We start from the raw sequence: 15409 nt of genomic DNA, 5'->3' as shown, positions 1-15409 counted from the left end.
CATGTTGACTTGTTTCTTTGCTTTTCAATCGACTTGCTCTTGAGGATGTTTAAAAAATATACCTCATGTAACATCCTGTTTAATGATGTCCCATTTTTTTAAGGCTCTTTGTTTAAGAGTATACAAAATACTAAAGAAAATACGATGAACAATTTTGAATACATGTTAAGACGGTCAGATTTCATAACATGGTTCTCCAGAAATTACGTATACATTTGCATTTAGCTGTACATTGTCAAATTGCTTACCAGATGCACTAGTTTCTTGTAAAGTAGTAACGATCTTTTGAGAACGAAACTATTATTATGATTTGTGTTTACCAAAATTGCTTGGATGATACGCATGATATTATTTGTCAATAATTTGTCTGTAAAAGTTACTAATGATTTTACAATTTCAACGTTTTACCTCAATTATTTTTCATAAGTTCCTTAAAAAGGAAAAATAAGGAATGGAAAATGGAAAAAATCATATAAGCCAACATTATTCACTACTTCTTCTTGATATCACTAGGTCTTCTTTCTGTCTTTTTCTTCTTGGCTTACCTACCTAGTAGATCACGCCAGCCATCAGATGGCTTACTAGGCTCCCTGAAATCACGTAGTTGTGTAGTCAGTCTTCACTACGGGGGGAACAGTCCGGATGCAATTTAAACTCCATCCGGCCACGTGAAGGCCGACTCCTTATTCCCTTACCATCGAGCCGATCTCTCTGCTAAGTCATACTGGTCAAGTAATGTTTTAGGAGGCTTATAAACACCATGTTGTTGGATGGTCGGTCTTCACATTTAACTAATGAAGTTTTAATACAAAACACAAACCCATCGCGAGCAAAGGATTTTTCGCATTTGCATGGATTTTTTTTTATTCAAATCTGAAACTATTCAAAATATATCCTGGCTTATATACAGCGGTGGCCCTGTAGTAGAGTGACAACGATAACGGTCTTCACACGACAGGACAAATCCCATCCTACGTCTTTTTCGATTTTGACTAAAAATATTTAAATTCATTAGTTGTGTTTGTAGTTTGCTATTTTTTTCTTGCATCAAATCAAATGCAGTTTCTTGTGTTAACTTTACCTTGTTTTACTCAGTTTGATAAGTTATGAATTATTTCCTTACGAGTATCTCAATCTTTAAAAAATGGCAAGGCACCATGTATCTTATTTTCTGCAAGAAACAAATGGGAGACAAAATTTCCACATTATTTTTAACATGATGCAATGATTCCCGTTCAATATTTGCCTATCATTAAGCAAGCCGCAGTATCATCACTGCTTCTTGGCACGATCAACAACAATGGCGCCAGTTTGCGAATGCATTCCTCAAAAATTATATCACAATCCTTGCACCCTCGAAGGTAGCGCGGTATAATTTTATCATTTCACACTCCGCCAGCGACTGCAACAGATATGAGTCAAGGTGAACAAACATTTCGGCATTCGTTTTGCTATGAATGATTCTCGCTCTCGCCTCTTCTATTTTGTTTTGCTCCAATCAAGATGGCAGCGAACCAAAAAATTACCACGAAACCTCTCGTATCCACATTAACGTCAGGCCAGGCAGAGCTTCAAATCAATGCCATTCAAACACACTCCATCCATGGTGCTTAACCTTGAGGAGGACGATTCGAAACATATCACTAATTTATATTTTTTACAACACCACAACTCACAAGCAAACGGTTGGTCGGTATTAAAAATTAATCCAGCATATGTTCCACGGTCTGACGTGGGAAAAAATATCATTCCCTGTGCCGCGCGGGAAAGAGGTTTGGTCTATAGGTTACCGTCGATCGTGTCTCGTAGCATCCCGTATGGCCAATGGCCGACAAATAGCCTCCTTCATCGTAAACCGTTGACGACATGTCATGAGCAAACCGCGCGCGCTTTCCCCTAACGAACACATTCACACCAGACAATCTCAGACCTGGCCTGTTCACGCATTACGTTACGCTTCGTACCACCTGTTCCACCGCGCTGGCAACAACTCGCTTTACCCACCGCCCATCTTTTCCACACTCTCAACCCAACCTGCGTATGCACCAACACCCAGTCCGCGTACCAACACATCGACACTGTGCGCAATGCTCGCGGTCGGACGGTAAGGAAATTTTTCGGTCCGGACGTAATTTTAGAATATCTATATTTTTCGCTCACGGTCGATGGGGTGGCCGAATTTCAGTCGTACTTCAAAGCTGCCAGTGGAAAGATCGATCCGGAGCTACCGCGAAACAGATTTTATCCCGCGCCCGTCAGTCAAGTCCGTGTCCGTGTAGGGGAAGCGGGAAGAAATCGTTCCACCAAACCCATACTTCCGTCCCCACGTGCTGGAGTTTTCTTCACAGGGGTACGGTAAGGTGTGTATGTGGGGGTTTTTTTTTAGTTCCCCTGGAGTCGTGATTGTGATCGCGAAACGATTTACGAGTGACCGTGATTTTGCTTTGCATCGTGTAAAGAAAACGAAAAAAATATTTTAAAGTGAGTCAAAAAATAGATAATAATGTTTAAAAGTGCTTTTGAAAAAATGCGTAATAGCGATATTAAATGCAAATTAAATTCCACTGTCGGAAATTATTGCATAATCGTTGATATCAATGTACGACAAGCGAAGGAAAAAAGTATAAGTGCTTGCAGAAATATATATAATCGGCTTTGTTGCGTCCGTGTGTGTGTGTGTGTGTGTTGGTGGAGAAAGCAGCCAGTTGTGGCCACAGTTGGGTGTTATTTTTGAACAACTGAGCATCGGTTTGTAATGTGTAAAAACGTTACACATTGTGCCTGAAGAGTGTGCAATTTTTACTACAGGCAAAAGCTTCAATTTACAGTGCTGTGCAAAGGCTCAATCAATTGACAATGTTTCAAACAGTTATGAAATAAAATATATTTTGTGCAAAAGCGATGGAAAACAAACCGTCGAATGATGAGGCACGCATGAGGCTGGTAATATAAATCATTTTCTAAATCGAGCGCTGATATAATCCAACCAAGTTCATAGTTTCTTCAAGTGTGATCGTGTCTGTTTGTGCGACGGAAAGAGTGGAAAAGAGAAAAGGAGGGAGGGAGAGAAAGAGAGAGAAAAAAGTGTGCAAAATGAGGGAGGAAAAAAATTCAACCTACATATTTACGTCACACTCACCCACGTAGGAACCGGAAATTGTCTAGTGATTTGTGGTGGAAATAATCTTTGGGATATAAATTTAAATAATACCTTTATTATAAGTTGTTCTTCACATCATTGAAATTGTACTTTAAAAATTCTCTTTCTTAAATTTAAATTAAGTCAAATTTGATGCAAATTAGCAAACTCTCCTTAGCTATGCAGAACATATTAGAAACACGACAAAACAGAGCACAATCGTTCGCATTCACGACAGCTTTAATTACACGAATCGTCCGTAGCGCGAAACGGAACGGATTTTATTTATAACAACCAACCAACTAACCAATGCGACCAGCCCGCAGAATCGGACCTTACCCAAACTAACCAAACGTTGGGAACGGGATGAAATATAAGGTCTGGGATTCGTAGGCCACACAGGCAAAACAGACGAACGAAACGGGAAAGAAATAGGAAGCGTTACGTTACTTTCCGTTATCACCTTCCGTTTCGAGCGATGGCTTTCGTATTTGACATACCTCGTACGCGGTGTGTCTTGCCGCCCACCTCGACGACCAAAGTGCAGTAGGTTCGGGAATAAACAAAATCATTCAAAATCTCTAAATCATTGAGCGGACCGATGGATAGCGAAACACGAAAGAGCCGGAGGCAGATAGGGAAAGACACATAAATTTTGCCGCCCGTGTTTCGCAACGGAAGAAAAATTAGAACTGTGTGCGTCAAAAGATTGCCGAAACCAAAAAGCCATATAAATATTGTTTTATCTCTTAGCAAAACATGTTGCAAGATTGATTTTTGTACGGGGTTTAGCTTAAAGATTCCTGCTAAAAATACCACATTTAATAAATTCGTCCACCACCAGGCGTCTCCATGCAAGTAAACTTTATTGAATCGTTGATAAATTTCGTTCGATAAATATATTTTGATTTGGTTCATGATTATATGTAACTTTATTACACTTTATTGCAAACTTAACACTTTATTACACTTTATTCAAAAATTAAACCTTGAATTTGATTGAAACACCAGGCGTCTCCATCGAACGATCTTCACTTTCGCGAATCACGAATAAGGGGAATGGGGTATGGGTTATTATGTGTGGTAATAATCGCTTTGATCAGCTGCTTTATTAGATTTGCAGCGTATCCACTAGGGATTTTTTGCTCTAATGATACATTCAAGTACTATCAAAGCGAAGGTTTAAAAAAAAAGATTTAATAACGAAATTACGTAAAACCACAACCCCTTTTGATGATATCGAACTGCTCCCATTGCAAAAAGCATAGCAAAGCATCAACACTTTTCACATGACGACATTGCTCTAAATTCCCAACCGACGAAGGTCACTTTCCTGCCCGAGCTATTCCATCATCAACGGCACTAGATCATGCCAGTAGTGCTAAGCAACGAGAAACAAACTTGCTCGAAACTGCTCAGCGAGAAAAAAAATATATCGGTCATGAAATCTACGGCAGCGAAAGGTTGACATTACCTCATCAGCAGAGAGTGTCCATTGGCCGTGCGAAAGTGCCGGCTTTGAATTTTGTGAACGCTGTGTATTTGTTTGGCTTCTGATCAATGTTCTTCCCACTCAGACAACGTTACTCAGCGCTAAGTGACTAATGCCAGGACGTAGGACGTGCCTCCGCAAAATAGAAAATAAACTCAAGTTTACTTGCCCAGAGCAGGGTATCATCAGATGTTACCTTCGCAAGCGAGATACGCGGTTTAGACGATCATCATCTGCTAAAAGTTGGGGGTCACACCGGTACGAAGTGAATAATTATTTTACGCCCATTGGGATGCCCCTTTCCAGATGCTGTGTATGGGCGATTGGCAAACAACACATGCTCGGCGCATGGTGGCGACGGTCAACCTTGGCCTCCATCCGCATACTATTAACCGCCTTTTTTTCTCTCTCCGGTTAACCTTTCCGATGCTATTTGTTTAGAATTATTTCAAAAGATTTATTTTTGGAACCTTTTTGGAACTGCCTGCAGTTAAATTTATCGACACACAGAGATCGTGGACCATTCGTTCACATATTGTATCTCCATGAACGATTAGCGGCGGAAAATGATTAAAAATAGTCGGGATCCTGGTCTTGACGGTGATCATTCGATCGATTTACTTCTCCCTGTCGCTCTGAAAAAAAAGTCGTTCCATTTTATCAACCAAACTATTTATAATACCGATCGTGCTCCAAATGTGTGCCTGCTACACCTACACGAACGCGAACTCGAACGACCGGATCGTCATTATCGTTTCGGGTGACAATCTGGTTAATTTATTGCAAGACTTGTGTCACTAACCCCCGGTCTGCGGATCGGCCGCAGTGTTTGGGTTTGTGTGTGTTTGTGTGTGGAGCCAAATATATTCTAGATTTTAGTGTTATTGATAAACTGTTGTGCAGTGAAATGAAGAGAGTCTTTTAAGTACGACATACCACTTTCGGTGGAATTCTATCAATTTGCCTGCATCTAAAGTGTCAGTGAAAAATCGTGGTCAAGTTAATTAAAAGTTCGTTTCCTTTTCTCTATTTTTGTGTTTGTGTTGTGTGCGTTCTGTTCCGGCCTATCTTTCTGTAGGAGCTATCGGCAAAAATCGACGACGATAAAAGTCTCACCGAGCACCTGAAGCTGCCGATCCAGCGCATCAACGACTACAAACTTCTCTTCAAGGTAAGCCTCGCCGAAGAAAAAAACGAAGGGCGAGCAAATGGTAAAAACAAGCACTAAACACACACACATACACACACACTTCTAGCCATTCAAAACAACCATAAATCATTCATCGTTCGAATTGTTCCATTTTCCATCTCATCTAACTCAACGGCGCTACTAATCAGCTGAGCTAAACCGTGGCAGCATGCTTTTTAGATGCAACTATTCAGCAACTCACAGTACTAACACCGATGCAAATTTCAACCAACCAACACGCACGCAAAGAAAGTGAAACATGAAGAAAACAACTACAAATTTGCAAGAGAAAAAGAGAACAAAAAATTAGTTTGAAAAAAAAAAACACACACATTAACCTTCACCACATAAGCATAAGCGCACGCCACAAAGTCGACCGATCGGCGACTGACCCAACCGAAAACACCAACAAATAAACACATGAAGTTCGTTTCCTCTAGAGCTAAATTTAGAACGTTTCATGGAAAGTAAAAATCGAGAATGTTTTTGCACTCAATTCCTTTCCATTTTGCCCGCTAGAAAAGCATCCAGGAAGCGCAACTGCGAGAAATTGCACTGACTTGGTATGGCTGGAGTTGCTTTAGTTGGATCTCATGAGAGATTTATATACATTCTACATTAACACCATGTACTTTATGCGATGCGGACTGTAATTATTAACTATCCAATACATACTGCATTGATTATTTCAATGACGATAAAGTATGCGAACCGTGTTGTAGTACACGGTTTGGATGTTTATTCTATTCCGGACCCAATGACGCAATGGCACAACGTACCTTGACGCCATTAGCGTTTGGAACATTGGCACCGAACACACCAACAACGATGATGATGATGGATTGTGGTTTAGGTTAACGAGTTTTCGTCACATGCGTCTCACATCCTGTTGAGTTGGATGAGTAAGTGATGATGCAATTGTTACGGCTTGTTAGCACTTCACCAATACTATTTTTCAGTAAGAAAGCATTCCATTTTGTTTTTTGTAATGTCTTTTACTAAGGTAGAAGCATGATTTCCACCCTATCTTTAGCGTCCAACGTTGAATCTTTTGCTCTAAAGTATGACACAGAACACTCAATCAATAAGTCAATTAGTCTTTATGTTCGATCAGACAAAACACACTCACACACACAAAAAAACCTTCGCACATATGCTGCGTCTTACGTTAGCCATTATTGACTCATTCTGCTGTTCATCTTGCAAACTTTTCAACTTGAAAAATAATATTCAAACACAACAACCAACCGCCGCGAACAGGAACTGCTCAAGTACTCGACCGCGCTCGGTGAGAATGTGCTCGACATCCAGAAGGCGCTCGAGCTGATGCTCTCGGTACCGAGCCGAGCGGCAAACAACAAATTTCTCGAGGGTATCGAAGGATTCCGAGGTAGGCAAATGCATCGGAAAAGCACACAAGTGCCGAACAAAAAAAAAAGTAGTCAAAAGCAAAGCGTGATCAAACCGTGTTTCCCTCCATTACCTCCCCCCCCCCTCTTACTACCCCACACCCGCGACTCCCCAATTACCTACCAATCCCACTCTTCACCAGGCAATCTCCAGAAGCTTGGCCGTGTGCTTGCCCACGAGTACTTTGGCGTACGGGACCGCGACAACAAGATCAAGGAGCGTTACCTGTTCCTCTTCAAGTCGCGCATTCTCATTACGAAGGTGAAGCGCTTGTCGGACGATCGATCGATCTTCATCCTCAAGGACATCGTGCGGCTGCCAGACTGCGAGCTGCGGGAGATCGATACGCGTGCGTTCGAACTAGTGCCGAAAGCGAAAGGTACCGACCCGGTCCATCTGATCGCGTACTCGGAGGAGGCAAAGCAGCGCTGGATCTACGAGATCAACGAGTACGCTAGCAATGCGGTCGCACTGCAGGAACACTCGAACGATGATCTTCGGCTCGATCCGACGCAGACGAACATCGACGAAAGCATCATCAAGCTGCCGCAGCGCATCGAGGCGCACAAGACGGACGAAAACATTAAGCCATCGGACATTGCGGACAGCTATGTGGTGTTTAAGCATAAAACGAGCCGCGATGAATCGCATCAAGCGCTGCAGAAGATTCAATATCTACAGCAGCAGCAGCAGCAACATCTGCCACAACAGTTTGCCGAGCAGCAGCAAATGGCGACGATGGAGATCGAGGAAGAGGAAAAGTCAGCTTCGGTGCAGGAACGTTTGGCCGCATTTGAGGTGAAGAAATCGGCCAAAAAGCTTGACCTGACGCACACCAAGCAGGAAAGTGTCATTTCCTCGTCGACCGTTGTGCAGCAGTCGGAATCAAAGTCGGCCTCAGTTGCGACATCCACCGTAGCCGTGAAGGAGGAACAGCACGAAGCACAACGTTCCGTTGCGGTGAAACGTACACAAGCGGTCCAGCTGGAAAGTGTCACGAAGAGCAGCAAATCGGAGAGCAAGAGTGTTTCCATGTCGTCGACTGTATCCTCGAGCTCCACCAGTAGCTCCAGCTTGTCCCAGCAGGAATCGATCGCTGTGGCCGAGACGGCAGCTGAAACGCATCAAACGCAGCAGCAGCTACTCGAACAGCAGAACAAGATCAAGCAGATCGAATCGAAATACGCTGCACTGAAGCAGAAGCAGCTGGAGCAAAAGTCGGACATTGTTGATGCAAAGTTCCAGATCGTTGAGTCAAAGTTTGCGGCTCTCAAACAGAAGCAGGAACTATTGCTGCAGGAGCAGCAGCAACAACAAGTTAGCAGCACCACTACGACGACCAGCACCGTTACGAAGCAACAGCAGCAAAGTGCTGTACAGCAGGTAGAAGCCGTATCCAAGATACAACAGATTGAATCGAAATATGCTGCTCAGAAGCAAGAAGAGGCTGTTTCAAAAATTCAACAGATTGAATCCAAATATGCCGCCCGTAAGTCATCGCTTAGCGGTGCATCTGGAGAAGAGTCTGTGAAACAGATCGAATCCTCCAAGCAAGCTACCACTGCGGTTCAAGAACAGCAACAGAATACTACGGTTGCGTCAGTAACTGTAGAAATGCCACAAGAACCACTTTCCAGGCTACAGCAGCTTGAGTCGAAATATACCGCCCACATCCAGCAAGCGAAGGAACTAGTTAAGGAATCGGCAGAAGCCACCGTAACTGCTACCCCAACTGAGCTGAAACCGGAAACGCCTGATTCTGCACCAACCGAATCACTTTCAAAGATTCAGCAGATCGAATCGAAGTACGCCGCACTGAAGGCACGTCAGCAGCAACAGCTGCAGGAAATGAAGACCGCCGAAGTGATCACGGAAACGACCGTAACAGCAGTGCAGCAAAGTCAACCGAGTCAACAGCAACCCGGCGACGAACCTCAGTCAAAGATCGCACAAATTGAGGCCAAATATGCGTTCAAGAGACAACAATCACAGAACGCGGAAGATTACGCAAGCTCGAAGCTACCGGTGCCCGTCAAAAAGGAAGAACAACCGATTGCAACCACTAAGACTGAGGAAGTTACGAAAACGGTCAAGCAATCGGAAACGGTCAAAAAGAGTGTGGAAGTCGCAAAGACTCAGGAGGTGACTAAGATCGAACAGGTGACAAAGGTTGCGGAAACGAAAAAGAAGATCCCGGAACCGATTAAACTACCGGAGCAAACAACCAAAACGGCAAGTGATAAGGGTCCGGATTCGCCAAAGAAAGGTAAGTCACCGAAAACTCCGAAATCACCGTCACCGAAGAAGGAGGCCGCTCCGTTTAAGATGCCCGCTAAAGCTGATTCAGCAAAGGCTGCCGAACCGGCTAAGGTTTCTGAACCGGTAAAGTCGGTGAAGCCTTCAGAGCCTGTGAAGCCGGCTGAGACACCACAACCGGTTAAGACTGTAAAGTCTGGTGAGCCCGTGAAGGCACCAGAGCCAGTTAAACCGGCTGAGGTAGCGAAGCCAACTGAAACGGTAAAGCCTGTGAAGGTTGCCGAACCGGCGAAGGCTGCAGAAGCAGCTAAGCCTGTGAAACCAGCGGAATCGACTAAGACTCCCGAGCCAGCTAAAGTCAGCAAACCTGTTGAACCAGCGAAGACTCCTGAACCACTTAAAGTCGCTAAACCTGCTGAACCAGCGAAGGTTCCTGAGCCAGTCAAGACTGTGAAACCAGCTGAACCTGCGAAGGTTCCTGAGCCTGTTAAAGTTACTAAACCTGCTGAACCAGCGAAGGTTCCTGAGCCAGTCAAGACTGTGAAGCCAACTGAACCAGTGAAGACTCCTGAACCACTTAAAGTCGCTAAACCTACTGAACCAGCGAAGGTTCCTGAGCCAGTCAAGACTGTGAAGCCAGCTGAACCAGAGAAGACTCCTGAACCAGTCAAGACTGTGAAACCAGCTGAACCTGCGAAGGTTCCTGAGCCTGTTAAAGTTACTAAACCTGCTGAACCAGCGAAGGTTCCTGAGCCAGTCAAGACTGTGAAACCAACTGAAACAGTGAAGACTCCTGAACCAGTTAAGACTGTGAAACCAGCTGAACCAGCGAAGGTTCCTGAGCCAGTTAAGACTGTGAAGCCAGCTGAACCAGCGAAGGTTCCTGAGCCAGTTAAAGTTGCCAAACCTGCTGAACCAACGAAGCCTGCCCAGCCATCGAAGCCAGTTGAACCAGTTAAGACTGTTGAGGCACCTAAACCAACTGTACCAACAAAGGCTCCTGAACCAGTTAAGGCTGTTAAGTCGGATCTGGTTAAACCTGCCGAGCCTTCAAAGCCCTCCACACCAACGAAGATTCCTGAGGCTACCAAACCGGCCAAACCAGCAGAACCAATTGCCAAACCTGTCGAACAAGCTAAAGTTCCTGAAGCTGTGAAGAAGGTAGTGTCCGAACCTGCTAAGGTTGAACCAACCAAAACCGCTGTACCTGGAATGAAGACTCCAGAATCTGTGAAAGCTCCCGAACCGATCAAAAAACCTGAAACTCCAAAACCGGCACAAGAACCAACCAAGAAGGCAACCTCGCCGAAGAAAGCATCCCCACCGAAGGTAACCGAACCTAAGAAGGTACCGGAACCGGAAAAGAAACCAACCGAAACGGCCCCAAAACCGGCCCCAGAAAAGAAGACTGACACCGTGAAGGTAGTGGAAAAGAAGACTGAAACAACGACCGTTCAGAAGGCTAGTGAAAGTGTCAAGAAGGTAGAGACTGTTACGACTAGGAAAGGTAAGTGGCCATCGCTTTTTCCAATATTTTACTCACACACACACTTTCGTTCTATTTTTCTGGCTCTATCTCTTTCGCTATTTTTGGCGCTTTTTCGCTGCTTTTCTCATCACCAATCACACTCATCATCATCTCATTTCGTACACATGATTTACATCGTATAAGAGTTATCACTTTACTGTACAGTTATGTACATACACTTTTTCATGTTTAAATATTTTTTCCACACGATCGTTACGTGTGTCCTTCTCGTAAACAGCGGATACCGCACGTACAACAGGTCTTACTACACCTGTGGCGGTGTCCGACGAACCGGACGCATCCGTCGAAGGCGTCGTCGAGCAAAAATCGCGCGAGGAAGCACTTAACCGTAAGCTAGAGGAGATATACGCCCGCGAAAAGGCGGCCCTAGCTGAGGCGAAGCGTGTGCGCGAGCTCGAAGAGCAAGAGATACGGCGCAAATTCGAGCAGCGGAGCATCCGTGAGATACAACAGATTAAGGAAACTGCGTCGGAGTTTTTGCAGCAGATTGCAGCGACCCGCAACCTCGTACAATCGGTACTGGAAACAAGCACTGAACCCAGGCTTCCTCAGGTTAATAAAGCAGCCACATCCGGTGGTGAGGGTAATAACACGCAACCTACCTCTGGCTCGAACGATCAAAGTTCTAACGATCAATCTGCGGGTCAGGAAGCGGGTTCTGGTGATCAGGGTGCCCAAGAGTCCTCCGAACAGGGTGGTGAACAAGGTACCGCCAACAACGGTAACAACGGTAACGACGGTGACGACCGTGAAGATAGGAAGCGTACTCCACCACCACTACAGCTGCCCACGTTCTTTGATCCACCACCACCACCAGTCTATCAGGCCACGATCGAGGTCTTCATCAAGAAGGAACGTCCACCACCACCACCGCCACCAAAGATCACCCGCAAGCTGGTCGTCAATACGGACGAGCTAGAGCGCAAAACACAAGCCTTCTTTGACGGTGAAATTAACGAGCCAGATCCGGACTTTTCCATAGCGGCCGCCCACCGTAAGCTGAAGGGCATCAAGAGCATCTGCAAGAAGGCGGACGAAACCGTACTATACGCGGAGGATACGATCGTGAAGGCGGAACAGGGCGAGTTCGATAGTATCATTATCCCGGAGCAGGAGGAAGACAAACGACCCCGCGAGCCGGTGTACGAGTATCAGTATACGGTAGAGGATCCGGTAACGGGCGCTCGTGTTTGTACGGCCGATCCGAACGTGGTGCTGATCGAGAAGGAGCTCAGAATGGAGGATCAGTACGGTTCGGCGCATTCGCGCTACTCATCTTCGCGGCTTTCGTCACGCAGAAGTCACATCACTGAAGGTACAGAAGAGGAGGGCCTCCGTTCTGTCGATGTGTCTATGTTGTCGTAACCAGCGCATTTATATGTCTGTTGCAAATCCTTCAATGTAGTGTGCATTTATCGTAGTGAACCCCTGCAACTTGAAACGAAATTCCAATGTCCAATTTTGACCATTATAACTATATGTTTTACACAGGCTCAAGAAGATCGTTTGATCTCGACGGCGCAAATGTTTCTTGTCGTGTGGTTCGCGTCTTCGTTGTCACTAATGGCTCGATGTTGATCGACGTTGTTCTTTGCTCATTTATACTGTATATTTTATCGTTGTAATTGTCTGTATTTGATGATCATTGTGTTTTTTACGGACCTAACTTACTAACAGATCACCCGTACACACATCTCCCTCATGTGCTGATCAATCATTTCTCACCAAAAACGGCTCTGACCAATCTTTTCTTCACTCTTCTATGTTTCCTGTACTGTACTGTGTGTCTGCAATTTTTACTGCTCGTTCTCTAATGGAATGCTTTTCTTCTATTTAATTTCTCTATTCTCTCTCTTACACCCGACAAACGACGTACAACACATCACCCGACACGTAACCAATGCCTAATGGTTGGCTTAACACAAACACCCGCACCACACTTGATCTCACTCACTTCTGACTTCTGAACTTATCAAAACCCCCAATTTTACATGCCTACATACGTTCAACGCAAACCCCCGATATAGCTCAAGAGAAAGAACTAGCTGCAATAGAGACGCGCCACGACTCCAAGATGTCGACGACCAACACGAAGAAGATCCGTGTACCGACCAACATACGGCCGCACTTCATCAAACCGATCCGTGGTCTCACTGTGGAGCGTAAGTGTTCATCCGAATCTTCTTTACCTGTCAAACACATCCACAGCAAGACATAGACAGCAGTCCCAGCGAGGACCAATGGGATCTCTTCTTTCGGTCACCATCATCAATTCCAGAGTAGAACGTGAAATTGTTTTGAGCTTCCAAAATACTATTAAAGCCCAAAAACTGCTTCTTGCTTTCACTGTAGTGATACTCAAGTCCTTTTGTCTTATTGCTTATGCCAAACAGAGCTGAAAGCAAAGTTACGAGATTTTGTCAGCAAACAACCTTCAGATCGAATACATTTAAGAAGGTTTCCCCCGTATCCGTACTGCTTTTGTAGATACAAGCTTTATAGAGTGTTCTTGTACCGTGACGTCCCCTCCGTACGTGTGACGCGCTTCTGTCCGTCCAATTCCTTTCAGGGCAGCAGAAATCTTCTACCAATTCTTCAACCCTCCTCCCACTCACCCTTTAGCGTCGAGCGAATATTGACTCCTGAACAATATGTCCCTCCCCTGTTGCACACATCCTTCATCCGATATGTTCTGTGCGAGTAACTGTTTAGTAATCGTACGCTTTACATACTTGACAGCGGGTGAAAATGCCAAATTCACTGTGCAGGTGGACGAGCTGTCCAACATGCAATGGTTGAAGGATAATAAACCGATGGATGACCGTCTAGCCGACCGTGTGATTACGAAGGAGAACGATGATCTTTCGTACACGCTCGAGATTCAGCACTGTCGCGAACAGGACAGTGGTATCTACACTGCCCGGGCCATCAACGGTACAGAGAATGCTTCCTGTACGGCACAGCTTATCGTCGAAAGTCGTAAGTGCAAGGCGTCGTCCGGAACTTCTTCATTTAATGTACGTTTAACGGGTCTTTCTTCATTTTTTTTTTTGTATCCACAGTGACACCCGAACAGCGTAAGGCATTGTCGGAATCTAACTCACCGGTGTTCTCCGTTCAGCTGAAGGATACCGAGGTCATCGAGAAGACCTACCTTACCTTCATGGTGAAGGTGAAGGGTGATCCAGCACCGAAGGTTCGATTGTAAGTATTAGTGGCAGGCGCCACGACACTCTAGTCAAAACCCTAACCCGGTAGATAAGGCTTCCCAGTGATTTTGCATGTCGCCAACTGCATGTCTGCTCTTTAATTCTATTCTCTATACGTCAAACGAACAAAATTCGATAAAACAACCGCTCCGCATGCAGCTGCAAGGATGATAAGGAAATTCTTGACACCGACAAGCGCATGAAGATTAACCGCGACCATGCGGAATCCGGATTCTACGAGCTGATCATACCGGAGGTGCACAAGGGCGACTGCGGTGTGTACTCGTGCACCGCCTGGAACAAGTTCGGTACGACGAAAACCGAGGCCCAGCTGCTCGTCGCCGACCAGCTCGATCTGTTCTCCGAGCTCGACAATCTGGACGATAAGACCAAGTTTGTGTGGAAGAAGAACGGTATCCCGTTCGATCCGGAGGAGCGCTTCAAGGTGCTGATGGCGGATGATTCCGACTCGCTGGCGCTTGTCTTCCAGCACGTAAAGCCCGAAGATGCTGGACTTTACACTTGTGTTGCCGCGACATCCTCGGGTAATATCCAGTGTAGCGCTGAACTCACCGTTCAGGGACAAGTGAATCAGCTCATACAGGAACCATCCAAACCGCACCTGGAGGTTGAGTCGAAGGAAGCGCTGGCCCGAATCGGCGGCAAGGCGCTGCTCGAGATGAAGGTCAAGGGCTATCCGAAGCCGGAGATCGTTTGGCGCCACGAGGGTACGATCATCGAGCCCGGTGGTCGGTACAAGTTCCTCTACGAGGATGCCGAGTCAGTGTCGCTCGTCATCAAGGACGTGCAACCGTCGGATGCGGGCGCCTACTCGATCGTGGCCCAGAACGAGCTCGGCGAAGACTCCACGTTCATTAATTTGATTGTGAAGACGCCTCCCACCATCACGAAACCGCACGATATGGCGGCGATGGTGAACGAACAGTACAAGATGTCGATCGAGGTCAATGCCGTACCGGCGGCGACCGTGCGCTTCTTCCGCAACGGCAAGGAAATCCGGGAGGACGACCGTATCAAGTTCCTTACGGCTGAGAACTACTACATCATCAAGTTTAACAACACCGTACTGGAAGATGCTGGCAACTATTCGGTAAGTGATACAACTACTGTTTAAGGATGAACGCGGCATGTACTAATCCCGCTT

General features: G+C 45.6%; 2 protein-coding genes across 6 annotated transcripts in view; one reads left to right on the top strand and one right to left on the bottom strand.

The window, feature by feature from the left end:
• The window catches only part of LOC126562130 (leucine-rich repeat-containing protein 15-like), a 487244-nt gene that overhangs the window by 171364 nt on the left and 300471 nt on the right, over window positions 1-15409 (bottom strand). The window lies entirely within an intron of this gene.
• LOC126561245 (obscurin) overlaps window positions 1-15409 on the top strand; it is a 62279-nt gene that overhangs the window by 33622 nt on the left and 13248 nt on the right. The window contains exons 8-15 of one of the 4 annotated variants that reach the window (XM_050217200.1): window positions 5710-5802; window positions 7081-7210; window positions 7373-10993; window positions 11253-12350; window positions 13063-13197; window positions 13775-14014; window positions 14098-14239; window positions 14404-15355. In XM_050217200.1, coding sequence (XP_050073157.1) covers window positions 5710-5802; window positions 7081-7210; window positions 7373-10993; window positions 11253-12350; window positions 13063-13197; window positions 13775-14014; window positions 14098-14239; window positions 14404-15355 — 6411 coding nt within the window. Of the gene's footprint in view, window positions 1-5709; window positions 5803-7080; window positions 7211-7372; window positions 10994-11252; window positions 12351-13062; window positions 13198-13774; window positions 14015-14097; window positions 14240-14403; window positions 15356-15409 lie in introns of those variants that run through there. The other 3 variants (XM_050217196.1, XM_050217197.1, XM_050217198.1) reach the window with 3 other exon arrangements.

The sequence above is a fragment of the Anopheles maculipalpis genome, chromosome 3RL (assembly GCF_943734695.1).
Source record: "Anopheles maculipalpis chromosome 3RL, idAnoMacuDA_375_x, whole genome shotgun sequence".
Classification (NCBI taxonomy): domain Eukaryota; kingdom Metazoa; phylum Arthropoda; class Insecta; order Diptera; family Culicidae; genus Anopheles; species Anopheles maculipalpis.
Note: the sequence above shows the minus strand (reverse complement) of the source record. Positions and strands in the feature narration are given on the sequence as shown.